The sequence below is a fragment of the Cryptomeria japonica genome, chromosome 8 (genome assembly GCF_030272615.1).
Source record: "Cryptomeria japonica chromosome 8, Sugi_1.0, whole genome shotgun sequence".
NCBI lineage: Eukaryota > Viridiplantae > Streptophyta > Pinopsida > Cupressales > Cupressaceae > Cryptomeria > Cryptomeria japonica.
Window position 1 is genome coordinate 256,609,331 of NC_081412.1, and position 18,208 is coordinate 256,627,538.

Consider the following 18,208-nt stretch of genomic DNA (forward strand, 5'->3'; position numbering starts at 1 on the left):
AGGATGAATCCTATTCGTTTTTACACATTTTAATATTAAAACATGAAAGAGTCATCCAATAATAAAGAGAAACATCACCATAGAGCATTGCTATTACATCATTTGCTTACATTAATGTCTTAAACACCATTACATATTTGTTTGCTATCTTTGTTGTGTTTCACCAAATTGTTGACTTCATAACAAGGGTTTGACCAAAGGAAAATACTTGTAACCTAATAAGCTTCTAAATAGTGTCTACCAAGACTACCCCTTTACAAATAGGCAAACACTAAGACAAACAAATCCTAAATTTCAAATTAGATAGAGTTCAAATCACATGCATGATCATACATGAAATTATAATTGTGCAACTATAAAAATAAACTCTAATAACAAACAAAACCTTTATTGATTATAATTAACAACATATCTATATCAAAATTCTAACTAAATACTTTTATTTAATTTTTAAACATTTATTTTAATAAAATTATAAACAACTAAAATTAATTATTTATTATTACTCACTTTCCTTTCCAAAAATATTATTCTTCTCTTCTAAAAGTTGGCTCCAATATAAACTTTCAAATATTTCCTTCATAAATGAACAAACTTGTAGAGAAAATGTATTTTTATTCTAATTTGGTTACATTTGAACATAATATATAGATTTTAAATTTCAATTTTATTTTTTAACAAATTAAAAAATGTATTGAATAGTGGGGAGCAGGGATAGGAAAGGCAGCCAACGGAGGGATTCTGTTACAATCTGTGCGTTAATCTCTTCACAGGCAAAACCAAACATAAATTCTCTTTCCAGTGAATCTCAAGATGCAAAGAAACTTAGTTCATCTGAGAATGACACTGTATAGGTATCTTGACCTCTTCATATTCCTTAGAATTTACCATCCTTAAGGACCCACACGGGAAACTCAGAAACGGACCCGAAAAGTTTTGCAAGATCCTTTAGAATTGAAATTACACATATTTCTTTGTTTGATTCATTGACTTAGTAAAGAGATTTCCATATGATCCCATGGATTTAAGCGGGCCCATTGCGTTGTGATTCTTGGTATATTTGTTGCAAGTGAGTTTTTGATTTTCGGGGTTGATAGATATGATACTACAGGAGCAAGAGAAGGATGGAAATATGTGCAACCATGAAGGAGGAGGAGAGAATGAAGAAGAAGAGCTGTTAATTCCTCCTTTCAATTTTTCAATGGTCGACAATGGCGTTTACAGGTCTGGATTCCCCAACACCATCAACTTCCCCTTTCTGGAGACCCTTCATCTTCGTTCAATCATGTACGAGCTCTTTATCCATTTTATTTTCTCTTCATGCTAACAAGAGAACAGAATTAGATAACAAATTTGAGTTTGGATGACAATTTGGCAGTTTTATTTGAGTCTCATAATAGAACAGCATTCTTTTATCTAGGCTTTATTTAATTTAATTTTTAGTACTCGTTTCTAGGTAATTATTGTATGACCTTATAGTTAAAATTTCAATGGATGGGTTCAGACTAGTTGGTCTACAGGGTGGTCTGGTGTTGCTATATTTTAATATTTGTTTAGTTAATTAGTTTGTGTTGCTTGTTTCAGCTATCTTTGCCCAGAGCCATACCCAGAAGCCAACAGGGAATTCATACAGAATCATGGAATTAATCTTTTCCATTTCGGCATAGAAGGAAACAAGGTTGGTCATCTTGTCTCCCTTGTCTATGAAATAAACAATTTTTGGTATCTGAATAGGCATGTAACTCTTCACGGAGATCTTGATTTCACTGATCTGTACGAAAGCACTCTCTTTTGGTAACACATCATCTAGGGGAGTTACTCCCCTTGTGTACCTATAAAAATGAAATTTATCCTTTATAAATAATAAATGTAATTCCACATATCAATGGATCCTGCCTCTATGAATTGAATTCTAAATGAATGAAACCTACCCATCTTCATTAACCAGGTCAAATATATTTAGACTTATTTCCAGGTGTTTGTTGATTCATTGTCTTGTTGAATTTTCCACTAGACCAAATCATTTTATCATACAGAATACAAATATGATGGAAGCTGGTTAGCTCTTTGAACAGAGTTTGTTGATTGATGTTTCCTCCATGTATGTATCATCTATATTTGATCATGTAGATGAATTATATTTTTACGTTATTGTGATTGTATAGGTTTTAGATCAGTAGTTTGTATTAATTATATGGAGGAACTGCTGTCTTTCAGCAAAAGAATCCAAAGGCTTTCTTCTGGAGCTCTGAATTAATTTTGAATGTGTTTTAGGATAAGAGGCTTGACAATTTACTGTGACATAAAATGTTTCCTTGTTGGGATGTTCGATCCAGTTTCATGGTTACTCCAAATTTAAATATTTAATTCATTTAGTAAGCTTGACACCTCTGATGATTACTGGGCTTTGGATTTGTGATTGACTGAAAATCTTTGGTTGCTTTGCTGCTATTTGCAGTCTTACAGTTTATTCTGGTTTCAAAAAAAAAAATCAAATGAGGGAGCATGGCACTTCAGAGTCAAATTATGTCATATCCTCATTTTCAATTGCAGCTATTTAATGGATGGACTGTCAGCGTAGGATTAACAATTAGATAAGCTGGTAGACTTTAAGTTTTTAGTTAGAAAGGTATGTTGCATTTTATGAATCAGGTAGCTGAGTTTTCTGTCCTTCAGTTGGGCGGTGACCGAGTTTTTGTGTCTTCATGTTAACCAGTGGTCAAGTCTTCAATGCGTATCACTTTGACACCACTGGTTCAGGGGTGGACTGAATAGTTAAATGCCACCAATTTAGGAGTAACTGTCTATGACTGTGGATCAAGAGTTTTGAGGGAGTGTTGTTCAGTTAGATGCTTACATTTGAGGAAATTAATTGTCAGTTAGGTGCCACTGTTTGTGGACTGACTTCCAATAATTGAGGATGGTTGGAAGTTGGGTCTATAAAGCAAAGGAGAAGGAAGAAAAAAAGTCATTGGAAAATTAACAAACATTCAACTCCCATTTCTCAGTGTTAGTGGCATTGCTACAGCAGCTGGGTGCATTGGAGATGAAATCCTTCAGGTGTGAACCTATCATCTTGTAGATGGAAACCCTTAAGAGCAGTACATATCCGTTAGTATAGAGTTTGTAAGCTGGGAGTACCCATTAAGGTGTAATAAATTGGTAGACTTCCCTTTGAATATAGATTGTTAGCAGAAAATTATAAAAATATGAAAAAGTATACGTGTTGGTGCAGTGTTTTGTGTCTGTTATCTGTGCATTTAGGAGTGGTTACTACGAATTAAGTAAATGATTCAGTATTCCTTTACCATATAAGTTGAAGCATTCTGAATGAGCATGTTATGGGCCTCATATACAATGATTGGGTATTATATGTGAATATTTGTCTATAAAAAGTTTGGTATTATTTTTACTAGATTTCAAAAAAAGTATCAATTCATGTGATAAATGCTATTGATTTTCAGCAACTCTCAAAAGAAAGACAAATTGAAACGATGTACACAATCATTGAGAGAGGGAAAGTGATTATCAAAAAGTTGCAATTCTACTTTGTCAGAATGGTAGAGATTTTCTTGCATCCCTAGCTTTGTGAATAGCAATTACAAATTCATCGGAACCATACCAATGAAGCACTTTTATTCTACTCAGCAACCTTAAACATGCAATCATACGTGCATGCTAAGTGAAGCATTGCAATTTTATTTTTCTTTTCTGATTTTGGAAGCTTAAACAAACACAGCCCAAGTGATTGCATCAGCAGGGACCTTGTTGTGTCTTGGATGCCAGGTCATAGGGGTACTATTCTATGAATTTTTTTTCAGACTTGGACATGGAACCATTCCTTTCCGTTCTTATGTCAATTGTTACAAAAATTGAGCCTGGAATGGGACCTTGATGGGAGGCTTGAAACTCCATCAAACTCAGCAGTAGACCAAGGCTTGCACACATTGTAAATTATTGAAATACATATCAAATATAAGGCACTATAATCTATGTTACCGGTTTGTCTGAAAGCATAGCTGGATCTAGGTGTGATTTGAACCCAGTCCGGATTCTGAATTGATCCACATTTCGGACTATCTAGGGTTCTCAAAAATGCTTGTGGGTTCATCTAGGATGAACCTAGGTGAACCCATGACAAATCTCAAAACCTTTTCTGCTCACCATGATGAATCCAACAGGTTTTTATTATTTTTTCTGTTTTTTTTCCAATTATTTTCTACTGTTTGAGTCATGCGTAGTCACAAAGATATGGATGTGGTGCCGAATAGGAAAGAGTGATTAAAATATTGATTTGACTCATCTCACACAGAGAGATCATAGCAGCTGAGAGCAATGCGAAGAGACTTATCTGTAAAGCGTACCAGGGCCCTTTCTTCTTTGGAGTTGTCAGCTCAATGGAGTATAGTGAGTGCATATTCTTCTGGAGAACCTTTATTCTGTATTAAAATCGTCATTCTGGTTCAGAGTACACTTGTCCAGGAATAATGATAATGGAATATGCTAATTCATTTTTAAAATTAATAATAAATCAATATTTGTTAATATTCTTTATTTATAATTTTATTATTATATTATATTATATACACTACGTGCCAGTCCTCAGTATTATATTATATTATAATATTTTATTAATATTCTTTGTTTATAATTTTATTATTATATATCAACTTTAACAATATTGTATAAATATTACTATACATTCAAAATATTAGGAAATATGTATATAGTCTAATATTCCTGATTTTAGGCTATAAATTTGTATGTATTTATTATTTTTATATATTTTTGTATGGATGAACCCAATACGAAATTTATTTTTGGTTGAATTTGTGAATTGAACTGGAAATAACTAGAAGCTAAAAATAGTAAGGTGGTAGATATGTGTTTTTTTAAGGAAACATTCTGCCATTTTTTTCATGGCATTAGATCTTAAATCATTATCATGATGTTGAAGGAGATTGTAATGCCCCCTTTCTAATTTGCCCAAGAATCTCAATTGCAACAAATTAGGGTTAGGGTTACATCTAACCAAGTAAAATATCTCTTTAAATAATGTGATTCTGAATTTGAATCCTGCAATCATAACATAAGAAGCATATACAATATATGTATATTTAATTACTAGGGCTAGACAAGATCATATTGCATTCAACTACTACCCATAATATTTATTATACATGCATATTAGGTTTTGGAACAAGAGACATGATAGGTCTGCCCAGAGCCATTTCTACACAGCCCAAGTGTGGATGTCTGCCAGAGCCCTCTTTGCTTGCTTAGCGGCTTGTACCTGCTTTCCCAATTGATGTTGCATCTTCCTAAAGACAAGTGCCATCTTGCGGAGTTGGGCAGAGGTCGTAAGGGTTTTCCTTGGCTCTTCTATGTAAGTGCCCTCTTGTCTGAGGAGCCACTATGGTCAATGCTAGTTTGGCCTACTTATGTAGTCCTCTTGTCACCCACCTCTTACACTCCAGGCCCTTCCTATAAGATGGGTTTCAGACTTATCAGGCATTTCTTATATTCTATCATATAATCATACACTTAAGCATTATATATTATCAGTGTTCCACGGGGACGCGTCCCCCCCCTTTTTGGGCGCGTCCCCTCGTCAGAAACGTCTCGTGGACGGGGGGACGGGGACACGACGTCCCCCGTCGTCCCACCACCGCCACCCAAATGCCACCGGGACGTGGAGACGTCTCCGCGTCTCTGTGTCTCCCAGGGCGACATGGAGACGTCTCCTGGGAGATGTGGAGACGTCTGGGCGTATCCTTGGGAGACGTTTGGGCGTCTCCCGCGTTCCCACATCTAAAGAAACCGAAAAAAGCCATTTTTTAAAAACATGTGCCTTTTGGGGGGGTTAAGGGGTAACCCTAATTGGATGTCAGGCGTCTCTCAAGGGACGGGCGTCTCCTGCATTCCCACGTCTAAACAAACCGAAAAAAGTCATTTTTTAAAAACATGTGCCTTTTGGGGGGTTAAGGGGTAACCCTAATTGGACGTGGGCCCAACCCTACCCCCCAAAACAACACAAAAGCATGTTTCTTTTAGATTTCACTCTCATTTTGGAAAACTGATTTTTTTCCAGCAAGCTGAAGAGGAGGAAAAACTTGAAGAAGAGTGATTGAAGGGGCGAGAAAAAAAATACAAGCATGATAGGAGCTGCTAGAAGCAAGAAGAAGAGGAAGAAGAAGATTCTTCTACATTTTGGAGAGATTTTTCAAGCACAAGGTAGGGTTTTTCAACTTTTTCTTGTTTTTTTTTTGTTTTTTTAACTGATTTTCATTGTTCTATGTCATTTTTGGATTTTTTTTCCCTATTCATCTCAAGACTCAAAATGAGATTTGATGTTGAATCTTGAGGGCAAAATGATTCATTTTGCCCTCAAGATTCATCATTTTGCCCTCAAGATTCAACATCAAATCTCATTTTGAGATGAATAGGAAAAAAATTTAAAAATATATTGTTAAACTTGGCTGATTTAATTTTTATTTTTATTTTGTGAAATGCAGTGTCAATTTCACAATGAGCTCCCAAGGCATGAGTGAAAATGACATGGAAATCCATTCTCATAGTGAGAATGATTCTGAATATGAACCTGAAAATGAGGGGGGTGACCATGGGGCTGATCCTGGAGCCCAATCTAGTTCTATGGCGAGTGCACCAGCTAGTACAGGTTGCCCTTCAGAGTTGTTGGCACCATATGCTAGGGGTCATTTTGATCCTAAGTCTCCTCTAAAACAGTTTGCTTCACAAATATCAGTACAAGGCACATCACTTCAAGTGGGGGAACAAGGAAGTGGAAGTGCAATATTTGTGACACAGAATGGTTCGGTAGCATGAGTAGGGTGAATGCACACTTTCTGTTTTGGAGAGGAAAAGGCGTGAAACATTGTAAGTTTTTGGAGGAAGCCAAAAATATATAGTACAGAATTGAGTTTAACAGGCTTTGGGGGGTTCCAGATGACACAAATATTTCAATGCCTACTACTTTGTCTGCTAGGGCAGCACTTCAGGGCAACCAGAATGTGCCACATACTTCTCATGCTTCGCAGACGGGAGGAATGATGTTTGGATCTCCATCCACTTCCACTTCTACTGCTGCTAAGGCTGGGAAACATAGGTTGTAGACACCACAGAGCAACCCCATTGCTGATATGTTTAATGTGCAGCTTAGAGATGAGATAGATGAATCCATTGGCAAGTTCTTCTTTGCCAATGGCATTCCATTTCATGTTACACGGTCACCTTATTATAGGGAGATGATGGCTATGGTGGCCAAGGGAGGACCATCTTATGTGCCATCAGGGGAGATGAAAATGAGGACCTCGATCTTGGATAAATGCTATTCCAAGATCAATATTTTGATGGAGAAGATGAAGGCATGTTGGGTGGCATCGGGGTGCAGCATAGTTATGGATGGGTGGACGAACATTAGCCATCGTCCACTCATCAACATCATGGTCACATGTGCAGAGGGCCCATACTTCCTTAGAGCAGTTGATTGTACAGGGCTTCGTAAAGATGCTGATTTCCAGTTTCAGGTCCTCAGGGAGGCTATTGAGGAGGTTGGGCCACAAAATGTGGTCCAAGTAGTGACAGATGCAACCCATGTGTGTAGAGCAGTAGGGAGACTCGTTGAGGCAGCCTATAGACACATTTGGTCGACCCCATGTTGTGTGCATGCCATGAACAATGTACTCAAGGACATGGGGAAGATAGACTGGATTAGAGGAGTGGTCACCGATGCGAGAGATGTGCAGATGTTTATCTGCAACCACCACACTTCACATGCACTCTTCAGGACCTTCGCGAAGAAGGAGTTCTTGAAACCAGTTGAGACTAGATATGCATCCTATTTCATTCTCTTGGAGAGAATGATTGAGTTGCAAGAGGCATTGCAACTCATGGTTATGACTAATGAGTGGAATAGGTGGGCTGAGGCCAAGAAAGAGCAGGGGAGAAGTGTGAAGGAGATAGTGAAGAGTGATGTGTTTTGGACTGATGCGAAATACATTGTCTCCATCATTTCTCCAGTATTCCAGGTGATCAAATATGGGGATGGGGATGCACCTAACCTTGGAGAGGTGTATGAGTGCACTGACTCTATGCTTGACCAGATGAGGGCTGCTGTGCAAGTGAAGGACCCCTCTTTAGCATTCTACAATGAGCAAATCCAGCCTATCATTCAACGTAGATGGGACAAGTTGAACACTCCTTTGCATATGGCTGCCTTTGCCTTGAATCCTAAGTGGTACAAGGCTAGACCGGGTAGATTGACACCGATTTAGGATGATGAGGTGAAGGTGGGTTTCTTTAGGTGCATAGAGAAGATGTTTGATTCCAGAGATGCCGACACAATGCGCACTGAGTGGGGAAGATTTTCCACTCTTAGAGGTTATTCAGATGCGGCAAAGATGGATATAGACGCTATGGCACAGGAGGACCCACTTTTATGGTGGAATTGTCATGGCCCGAAATCTTTGACCACCACTCTAGCCATCTGTCTGCTATCCCAGGTTTCCAGTTCTTCAGCTGCTGAGAGGAACTGGTCTACATATAGTTTCATCCACTCTCTTAAGAGGAACAGACTTACCTCTAAGAGAGCAAAGAAGCTTGTGGCTGTACATAGTGCTTTGCGTCTCATGGACCGCAAGACACTTGTGTACAAGGAGAGTCCAACGACATGATGGGATGTAGAGCCAGAGGAACCTTCACAGATTGATGAGGATGATCCTACCACTTCAGATGCAGGGCTAGTTGGTGTGAGCTTGAGGGACCTTGATCTTCAGGAGTCCAGCAGTTCCAGTGAGGAGGAGTTCACAGATGATTAGAGGCCTCCATTAGCTACATTTTGAGTTTTGTCATTTTGTCTTTGACTCTAGTCTCTTTTGTAATGCTATTGCTACATGTATTTCGGTATTTGTATTTGGCTACTCATTGTAATGATGAATCATGTAATCATCTTTATTATTATAGACTTTGCAATGGCATCAGATATTCGTAGTTTTGTTTTCCTTCTTCGATATTCATATGATAGAAATGAGAAATCTCCAATTTGACAATTTCATTTGTCAAATTTTATTTAGCATTTAGCAATTAGTATTACTAATCTAAGTAATCTTGGTATTTCCTATAGTTTCATTTGAAATCTAATTCTTATACTGTTATACTGTTATACATCTTTTCAAAACTAGTTTTTCAAGTACTATATGTATATGAGCACCACCACCCCACCACCCCCCCGCCACTGTCCCCCCGCTGTCCCCAAATTTAGGCCCTTGGTCCCCACGTCCCGGAAACGCGTCCCTGCGTCCCCCCGTCCCCAACGCCCGTGGAACACTGTATATTATGCATAAGCAACATGTATATATATACCACAATTGATTGTGAGGAGGAAAGTGCTGAGGAAGTCAGAACTGGTATAATATCAGTCTGTCATATTATGCCTGATCTGAAGATAAATTCCTTTGGTGTATATGTTGTTCAACTTCTATGAGTCGGTCCTAGACTTATGTGCTCTTATGCTGAATGTTTTGATCTTCCTTGTTAATTGTATTTGTTTACTGAATGTGCTTTGATCTAAACGTACTTGAGTTATTCAATGACCTCCTTCCATCACAGCCGTCTCCCTTTTAAATCCTATTACTCCTTGAGGAGAGGTGATCCTTGTGAGGAGACATGCCTCTTCTTCAATTGTTGATTAATTATTTGTTTCTTTCCCTTGATCGCATCTCTTCATGTTTCATTTTTAACTTTAATTGTCTCATGCTGTTTGTTATAGTTGTTTTGTTATTAGTCTTGATCGCTGATCTTATCTTATGGATCTGATCTCTTATTGTTGTTTGATCTGATGGTGTTTGTGTGATTCGCTGAGTGCCGTTCTTAATTCTTAGCCGATGATGGCCCTTGATCGCTTTGTGTGGTTCATTAATACTTCTTCATTGGGGTTGAAAGGTTGTGACTTTCCCCCAAGCTGGTGGCTGCTGGAAAAAAGATGCGTCCCTTTTACAATCATATGCCTTTTCAAAGATAAATCGCTCCGTCAGTTTAGTGCCATTAACTCTAATTCACCCTTAATGTTATTGAGGAGATTTCTTTACTAAAGGGAAGAAGATCGACCCACTATAAATATTAAATATTATCTCATTATATTGGATCTGTAATATTCCCTGATTACTGGAGATGGCTGATTGCAGCGTGTGAAGTTTCACAATTTCCTATTTCGGTTTGCTGTGCCTTTGATGTAAATCGGGGGCATGACAGAGGTTTCAGGGCATCCTACACCAGCTTGGAAATGTTAGAGTGATGTCTTCTGAATGCTTCTGATCACTAGAGGATACCCCGGGGATGCCCACTAGCATATCTTGTATTTTGTGGGTGTTTTGATCTAGTTTACTTGTTTCCCAAAACTGAGGATGGATCCTTGGGTGGCACTACTATAACATTAACAAGTCTTAATTTTACAAAATGGAAACATTCACCAACAATACTTGGGTAATGCAAAAGCATCATTCCCTAAAGATTTCCATGCTTATCAAGTAATGCAAATTGATTTAGAGAAATTTCAGAAATTATTTTTGAACCTTCTTGAAATCTCAATGTAGGCTGCAGGAAATTGAGAGGGAGTAATTGTTATGGCAATGGATAATTTAAGGGTTCCGCAATTTTAGTAATGCTTTCTATTTCTTGGCGTGCATCATCTAGAATATTTTTGGGAGATTACTTAAATGTTTGATACAATTTTATTTGGATTTATTTTACCTTTTTTTGGACTTATTTTTTGGTCTTTCTATACTTAAGAGATATTCCTTTAACTTCCTTTTTTGAGAAAATGATGGATTGGGGTGATTCAGCTCAGTCTGAGGTTCCTGAATCTCACTATGTATCTTTAATGGTATATTTCAATGCTTATAGGAGTTCATATGTGGAATGTATGGTGGCAATCCAGTTTTGAATACACTTTATTTTTATATGATCAAAGTTCTTAGGTTGTGTTCACACTGTGATTTTGATTAGTGGGTTTCTGGGTCTATCCATCAGTTCGGAGCAGTGCACAGAGTGTATGGGCTGGGATCTTAAGTTTACATCAAGAGAGCATGAAATTCACTATTTTTAACTTTCATTATATCAGATTGATCTCAAGACGTCACCTAAATGAAGTTCACTAATCGTCCTAAGTTATGTGCACCTAGTTTACATGAATGCTAAATTGAACTCTAAATTTTATGAATGAAGTTTCATTTAGATCATGAAAGGTCTATATCACATCTGAGAGCCTCTTTTGCAATCTGATTTTCCTAGGTAGAATGATGGAATGCCTTGGTAAAATTATCCTATCTTTTTCTTTGCACTTTCTTTAACGTAAGTGGGTATTTCTTGTGATAATTCTTCTGTGATGGGCACATCGATGGAAAAAGTTGTGTATCCTTAATATCTACTGAACGTTGCAAAGAATGTGCAAGCATGACAGTGGAGAAACAAATCAAAGAATATGGATGGTGCACACAATGTGACATATAATATATTTGCACTTGAGAACTGAATGATAGATAGTGCAATATCTCCATTTATTATTTAATATGAATTCCTATACTTGTGTGGTTTTATCTCATGCTGACATGCTATCTACAAGTTAGTCTCTATTCATTGTGTTACACTTACACCATAAGGTAATTTCCTAGAAATATGGAAGGACCACCACCTAGTATCTATATCGAGTCTAATATACTGCACTACCCAAGGACCACCACCTAAATTGCCATCTCATAAAAAAATGCCCAAATCCTGAATGTCCTAGGATCACCCACAATCAGCAATCCAGAGGTCTGACAAACCAAGATTAAAAGATAAGCAAATTTGCACCAAGGTCTATTGTTACCCCTTAATCTAAATTTGGAGGTCATGAACATGGTAGCAATTCACTGAACATCTTGAAAAAATCAGCTGTTTAAGAAGTTAGGAAAAAATATTCCTCCACACTTTGTAGCCAATGACCACTTTTTTGGTACAACATCCGAGTCCACAAAAAACTTGATCAACTCTCAAATCGCATAGAGCCAAAGGATCATCAATGTTTTAGAGAACAACATCATAACACCTCTATTTGACTCAATCATTTAAGTTTAGGGCCTCAAGTCTTGAAGATGAGTAGCATGGGACTGTCACATTAGGATAAAGTTACAATATCTGTAAAACATTCCATTACCAAAATCTTGAGACAAAATCCACTAATTGTAAGAGTCCAACTAGGGAACTAAAATGCAACATGAACCATAAGGCATCTTGACTCATGGGCTAAGAAGAATTCCTTAACCTCATAATAATCGAGTCATATCAAATCTGAAACTAGGTAGATCAGCTGTGGCACCGGAATCCACAAAAATGAACTCCATCAAGGTAGTTAAGCGAAGAACTTCATACTTGTGCAGTCCATTCCATAGGAATGCATATTAGCGAGTTTTATTCTCATAGGTATAATAATAATGAGCTCAGGGATAACTTTAAGAAACCACCCCCCGGGCAAAAGTGTAAAATCTTGGCGAATCAGACATTATTTTTGGGGGGAAATATTCATATTGATGGCAAATTTTTTTTTCAAAATAGGGAAAAAAATTATTTTGTATTGGTGATTTTTTTCTAGGGTACAAAAATTCCATAAATTTTTGGCGAATAATATCTTGTTCTATGGGGAAAATATATATTGTAGGAGGCGAATATTTTTCGTTTAAAGGAACAAATATATAATTGTATGGGCGGAAATTTTTACTCCGAAGGAAAAATTATTTAAGTGTATTGGCGATTTTTATCCATCGCTTGAAAATTATTTTATTTGTCTGGCTAATATTTTGTTATTTATGGAAAAATATATATTTTATTATCGATTTCATGAATTCATTGCCATTAATAGACAAGGCACATCACATTGAGTCCGGACTTTGCACGATGTATCGATAAGCGCGACCTCTTTGACACGTAAAGGGTGACATGTACCTAAAATCCATCAATGCTTTTAAACCGTTCGATGGTCGTAGATCAATGGATGAAGTTTTATTTCGGCGTAATTTTCTGAAGAGAACATAGTTCACCAGAAAGTGCCCAGAATGGAATTGGATTCAATAGACACGTATCAAATGTCACGATCGATAATGTTGGTCATTTAATATATGTCTAGTCACTAACTACAATCCACTCTGTCCCCATGACTTCCAATGTGGTACTTGCCAACTTGGTACTGGTTTATAGTTGTTTCCAATTTCGCACAATAGTGCATTTATGGGAAATATTTGCAGAGATATACGAAAGATTTAAAAAAATTTAAAAGAATTAATACGGTTAGAGAAGTTATTATTACAATCAAGAGCTTCAACTATTTATATACGATCTCTGCTTCTTTCATCTTCAATTAGCCTTTGCCATTTGGTAGATAAATCGTCAGAGCTCACGGTATTTAAATTCTGCTTTGGTTTAGGTCTATAGGCTCAGGTTGTTTAATTTGGTAATCTGATTTGTCAAGATCGACACTCCTATCTACTTGAGAAGCATTTCTGCGGAGGACCAGAGGGCCTTTTGGGCTCCGTTAAGGACCCAACCCTCCAATCAGTCTGCAAGGAGGTTGGGATGTTCACCAATGAGGCTGTGAGGATGGTGTTGGTCAGAGACTTTCTGCGTAACGAAAATAGATACCGTGTTAACACGGACATTACATCCCAGTTCTTGGTGTCTCTTCTGGACCTCGGAGGAGACAAGGTGGATATGTTGATGTTGTTAAGGAAGGTGTTTAAAGAAGACTTCCTTGGAGACGACGTTATTGTTGTCATCCTTGCAAAAGTAGGGGTGGGGATCCCTTGGGCGAGTGAATTAACCAAGCTTCTCCTCCCTGACCAAACAGTGCCAGTGGCCAGACAACCATTTTCTTTTGAACCTGAATGTGGAGCAGTTGACGCATCATAGGAAATGGGCGCAGATTGGCAAGGACATTCTCTGGAAATGGTTGCTCCTGGACGACTTTCCAAACTAGACTTGGCTTGAAGAATTATCTCAGCTTATAATGTCTGAAGAATTTTACATGGAGGGAGGGCTAGATTCTTAGGGTAAATCATCCACTACCTGTGCCCTAGCCCTGACCCCCTAGTAGTTTTTTTTTTTTGGCTATGTCCTCGTAACCTCACATGCTTAGTGGCTCACTCATTTTGGCTTTAAAGTTTTTGAGGGACTCAAGTCTTAGGCATGTAAAAATTGTAAATTTCCGAAATATAAATATTAATGATAATTTTGCAAATTCCAGTTCGTTTCAGTTTGCCTCCTATGGATATAAAAATGCTTTCTATTTCATTTTATTAATGATAGTTTTGCAAATGCTCTTTGTCTATGAGCTATGTTATTTTAATATTTTGTTAAACAATGAAAATAAATTTAATACTGTGATCTTTTTTATGTAATTTTTCTTCCTCTATATTTAATATATAAAAAAAAAATCCAGTTCGTTCCATTAATTATTTGTACATTGATTATGGTTGACTATAATTTTATAAATATAAAAAAAAGATGTTTATCTCGCGAAAAACAAGTGAATTAAAAGTCCAACTTACTTGTTGAAGTTTTGAACTAGTGCATGAGTGGGTTGGTACATGCTATGATTTATAGTTAAGATTTTGTCATTATGAAGAAATTTGAGACATTTATGAACGGTAGATGGGATCGCTTTCATGGAAGAGAACCAAGGATGTCCCAACTTCACACAAAATTGATTTGATGTAGGAATGATAGCAAAAATGTCATCTAAGCACTTAGTACCAACCTTAATAGGAAGAGTAATAGAACCTATAGTAGGACAAGAGAAACCATCAAAGATCTTAACCACTAAATCAAATTTATCATGTTACTTCATGCAATTGTAAAGTATAAATATATTCTTAAGTTATTACATTCACCATACATGTTGGATCAATGAGAACCCCTCGTGAGAGTATGTCTTTGATCTTTGCAGTGATATATAGTGGGCCATCAGGTGTTTCAATAGTCTCACTAGGATCAAAGGTAATGCATATTGCATAGGTCCTTAGGAGGTGCAGGTTTATCAATAAGATTCACCACATTATTAGACTCAAGGCCAAGGTCATTAGAAGAAAATTCAAGATTCTTAGACTCAATTAGAGAATAGGATTAGACTCAATTAGAGAATAGGATTAGACTCAATTAGATCAATGACTTAGGGTGGATTTCGGCCTGAATGTGGGAAGTAAACACATTTGTGAGAACTTTGCCCAGAATTGAACGTTTTACATTTAATTAACTATAATTAAGTCTACAAATCTCTATTTTGGGCGGAAGTTGAAAAGGATTAAAAAGACTTCAAAAATAGTCTGGAAAAGTGACTCGAGTCTGGTGATATGTCCGAAAAATGGCAAAAGTCATGGGACCCACGACAACAGACAATAGATACTATCGTCCGTTGGATGAGCACAGATCAACGGCTTAGGGTGGATTTCGGCCCGAATGTGGGAAGTAAACACATTTGTGAGAACTTCGCCCGGAATTGAACGTTTTACATTTAATTAAATATAATTAAGTCTATAAAGCTCTATTTCGGGCGGAAGTTGAAAATGATTAAACATACTTAAAAAACAGTTCGTAAAAGTGACTCGAGTGTGGTGACGTGCCCGAAAAATGGCAAAAGTCATGGGACCCACAACAACTGACAACAGATACCATCGTCCGTTGGATGAGCACAGATCAACGACTTAGGGTGGATTTCAGCCCGAATGTGGGAAGTAAACACATTTGTGAGAATTTCGCCCGGAATTGAACGTTTTATATTTAATCAAATATAATCAAGTCTATAAAGCTCTATTTTGGGCGGAAGTTGAAGGATTAAAAAGACTTAAAAAACAGTCCGGAAAAGTGACTCGAGTGTGGTGACGTGCCCGAAAAATGGCAAAAGTCATGGGACCCACGACAACTGACAACAGATACCATCGTCCGTTGGATGAGCACATATCAATGGCTTAGAGTGGATTTCGGCCCGAATGTGGGAAGTGAACACATTTGTGAGAACTTCGCCCGGAATTGAACGTTTTACATTTAATTAAATATAATTAAGTCAATAAAGCTCTATTTCAGGCAGAAGTTGAAGGATTAAAAAGACTTAAAAAACAGTTCGGAAAAGTGACTCGGGTGTGGTGACGTGCCAGAAAAATGGCAAAAGTCATGGGACCCACGACAACTGACAACAGATACCATTGTCTGTTGGATGAGCACAGATCAATGGCTTAGGGTGGATTTTGGCCCGAATGTGGGAAGTGAACACATTTGTGAGAACTTCGCTTGGAATTGAACGTTTTACATTTAATGTCCTCAGAATCTAGACTGAAGCAATGAATGTTTTGTCCTTCGGCGGCGAATAGATATTAATAATAATTAATAAAATTGCAACAGGCTTCTAATATTTTACCCTTTAGGTATTAATTTTGTACTTTTTAGTGTTTTCAAAATAAGTGACTCATAAATCATAATCGTATTTCATTTCATGTACAAACCAGTAAATCGAGAGAGATTTAGAAACGACTACTAGATTGAGGAATGCAAGTTGCAACAGAGACTGTCTGCGCCAATCTAGTGAAATAGAAATTTCAGGTAAAATCTAGAGCACCTACATCCCGCCTTTTTTACTTTTTTATATCTTGTGGTTCAATTTGAGGGTTAGCATTTTCAAGCTTGTATCTAGCATTATTTTTTATTATTAACAATAACAGCGATGGGGAAAACGGGAAGTAGTAGTTCAACAGGAAGCCAAGTGAAAAAAAAAATGTATCTAACCGAACTGGTTAAAATACCAGGTTTCACTGATGAATACCATGATATTTATGACCCTGCTATCCATGGTGAAAAGCGTATCATAGATATTAGATATGCATTGTCTAATAAGGCGGCAGATCCAAGCAGGGCAAAATTTATCGTTTTCAACACAATGTTAAAACAAAGAACAAATAAAATCGCATCGTGGGATGCTGGATTGGGAAGCATGGTGTTACCTGAAGTATTCCCTTGCCCTGATTTTATGATGAAGATAAAAAAGCAACTGTCAATAAAAATACAAAAGAGGAAATTCTATCCATAAACGTGGGAGAATTTGCTTGTTTGTTGAACCTAGGGTTTGAAGCACAAAACTCAAACGTCCACATTGACCTAGGAAAGTGTTGACGTGTATTTTGTACACAATCATACACAGAATAAAATACCCAAGGGTACCTTATCCTCTCTTGAATAAAATCTCTAACTGCTGAAGATATCGCAAGAAGGATCAGTTAGGGTGACTTCAATGTTCTTTTAAGTAGGGTCTCTACGTGTGGATAAGCACCAGTGGTCGTTGTGATTGCTGTTTCATCAAGAGGTCTTACGCCAAATCCGAACTGTAGGAACAGGGTTTCCTAATACTAACAAGCTCTCAAAAAAAATCAAAAGAGTAGGGCTTGCAAGGGATCTAGTCTAATCTAATCCTAAGAATGACTCAATGTGGACGAGACTTGGCAAGATTCTACCAACTTCAATATTGCCATAAAATAACAACTCAATTGAAATTGATGCGATCTTCTAAGGTAACAAATGATTTTTCAATTCATCAAGGATCATAGACACTACCACGGAGGCACATATCCAAGATACAACAATGATTGAAAGTTTAAGTGATTCAAGTTGATCCAGTTGACCACGCAAGGCGTTCCTACAATCAGCAAGAAGCTAGTGGTTTGGAAAGTGAATCTCACCGACAATCAAGTCCAACACTTTGTCCTTCAAATTAAAACACTATTTTGATTGAGAATGATTCAAGAAAACGAACAACCATGAAGATAACCACAAGAATTGCAATAAAACACCATAACTTCAATATTTTATTGATCTCAAAGCCATCATGAACAACAATTGTTTGAAATTCCTTCTTCAAAGCTCAATCTTGCTACAAAATACTTGCTTCTATCAAATTGCTAATCTCTAATCACTAATGCTGATATCTAATCTCTAGTTTTTTAGTTCTAGTTCCAAAATGAAAAGAAATGAGGGTATATATAGCATCCTCAATTACAATGAACGGTCCAGATTAAAAAGAAGATCAATGGCCAAGATTATGACACCTAAACCCTAATTAGAGTTTTATTACAAAAGTTCTCCTTTTATTGCACAACATTAAATGCATAGCCAAATATTA

The 18,208-nt window shown here is 37.1% G+C and overlaps 1 protein-coding gene across 2 annotated transcripts in view; it reads left to right on the forward strand.

Moving 5' to 3' along the window:
- Window positions 1–693: 693 nt before the first annotated feature.
- The window catches only part of LOC131059982 (tyrosine-protein phosphatase DSP1), a 93,188-nt gene continuing 75,673 nt past the window's right edge, over window positions 694–18,208 (forward strand). The window contains exons 1-2 of one of the 2 annotated variants that reach the window (XM_059210020.1): window positions 694–1,287; window positions 1,585–1,678. In XM_059210020.1, the coding sequence (XP_059066003.1) occupies window positions 1,100–1,287; window positions 1,585–1,678 (282 nt within the window). In that variant the 5' untranslated portion in view covers window positions 694–1,099. The remainder of the gene's footprint in view (window positions 1,288–1,584; window positions 1,679–18,208) is intronic. The other variant, XM_057993055.2, reaches the window with a different exon arrangement.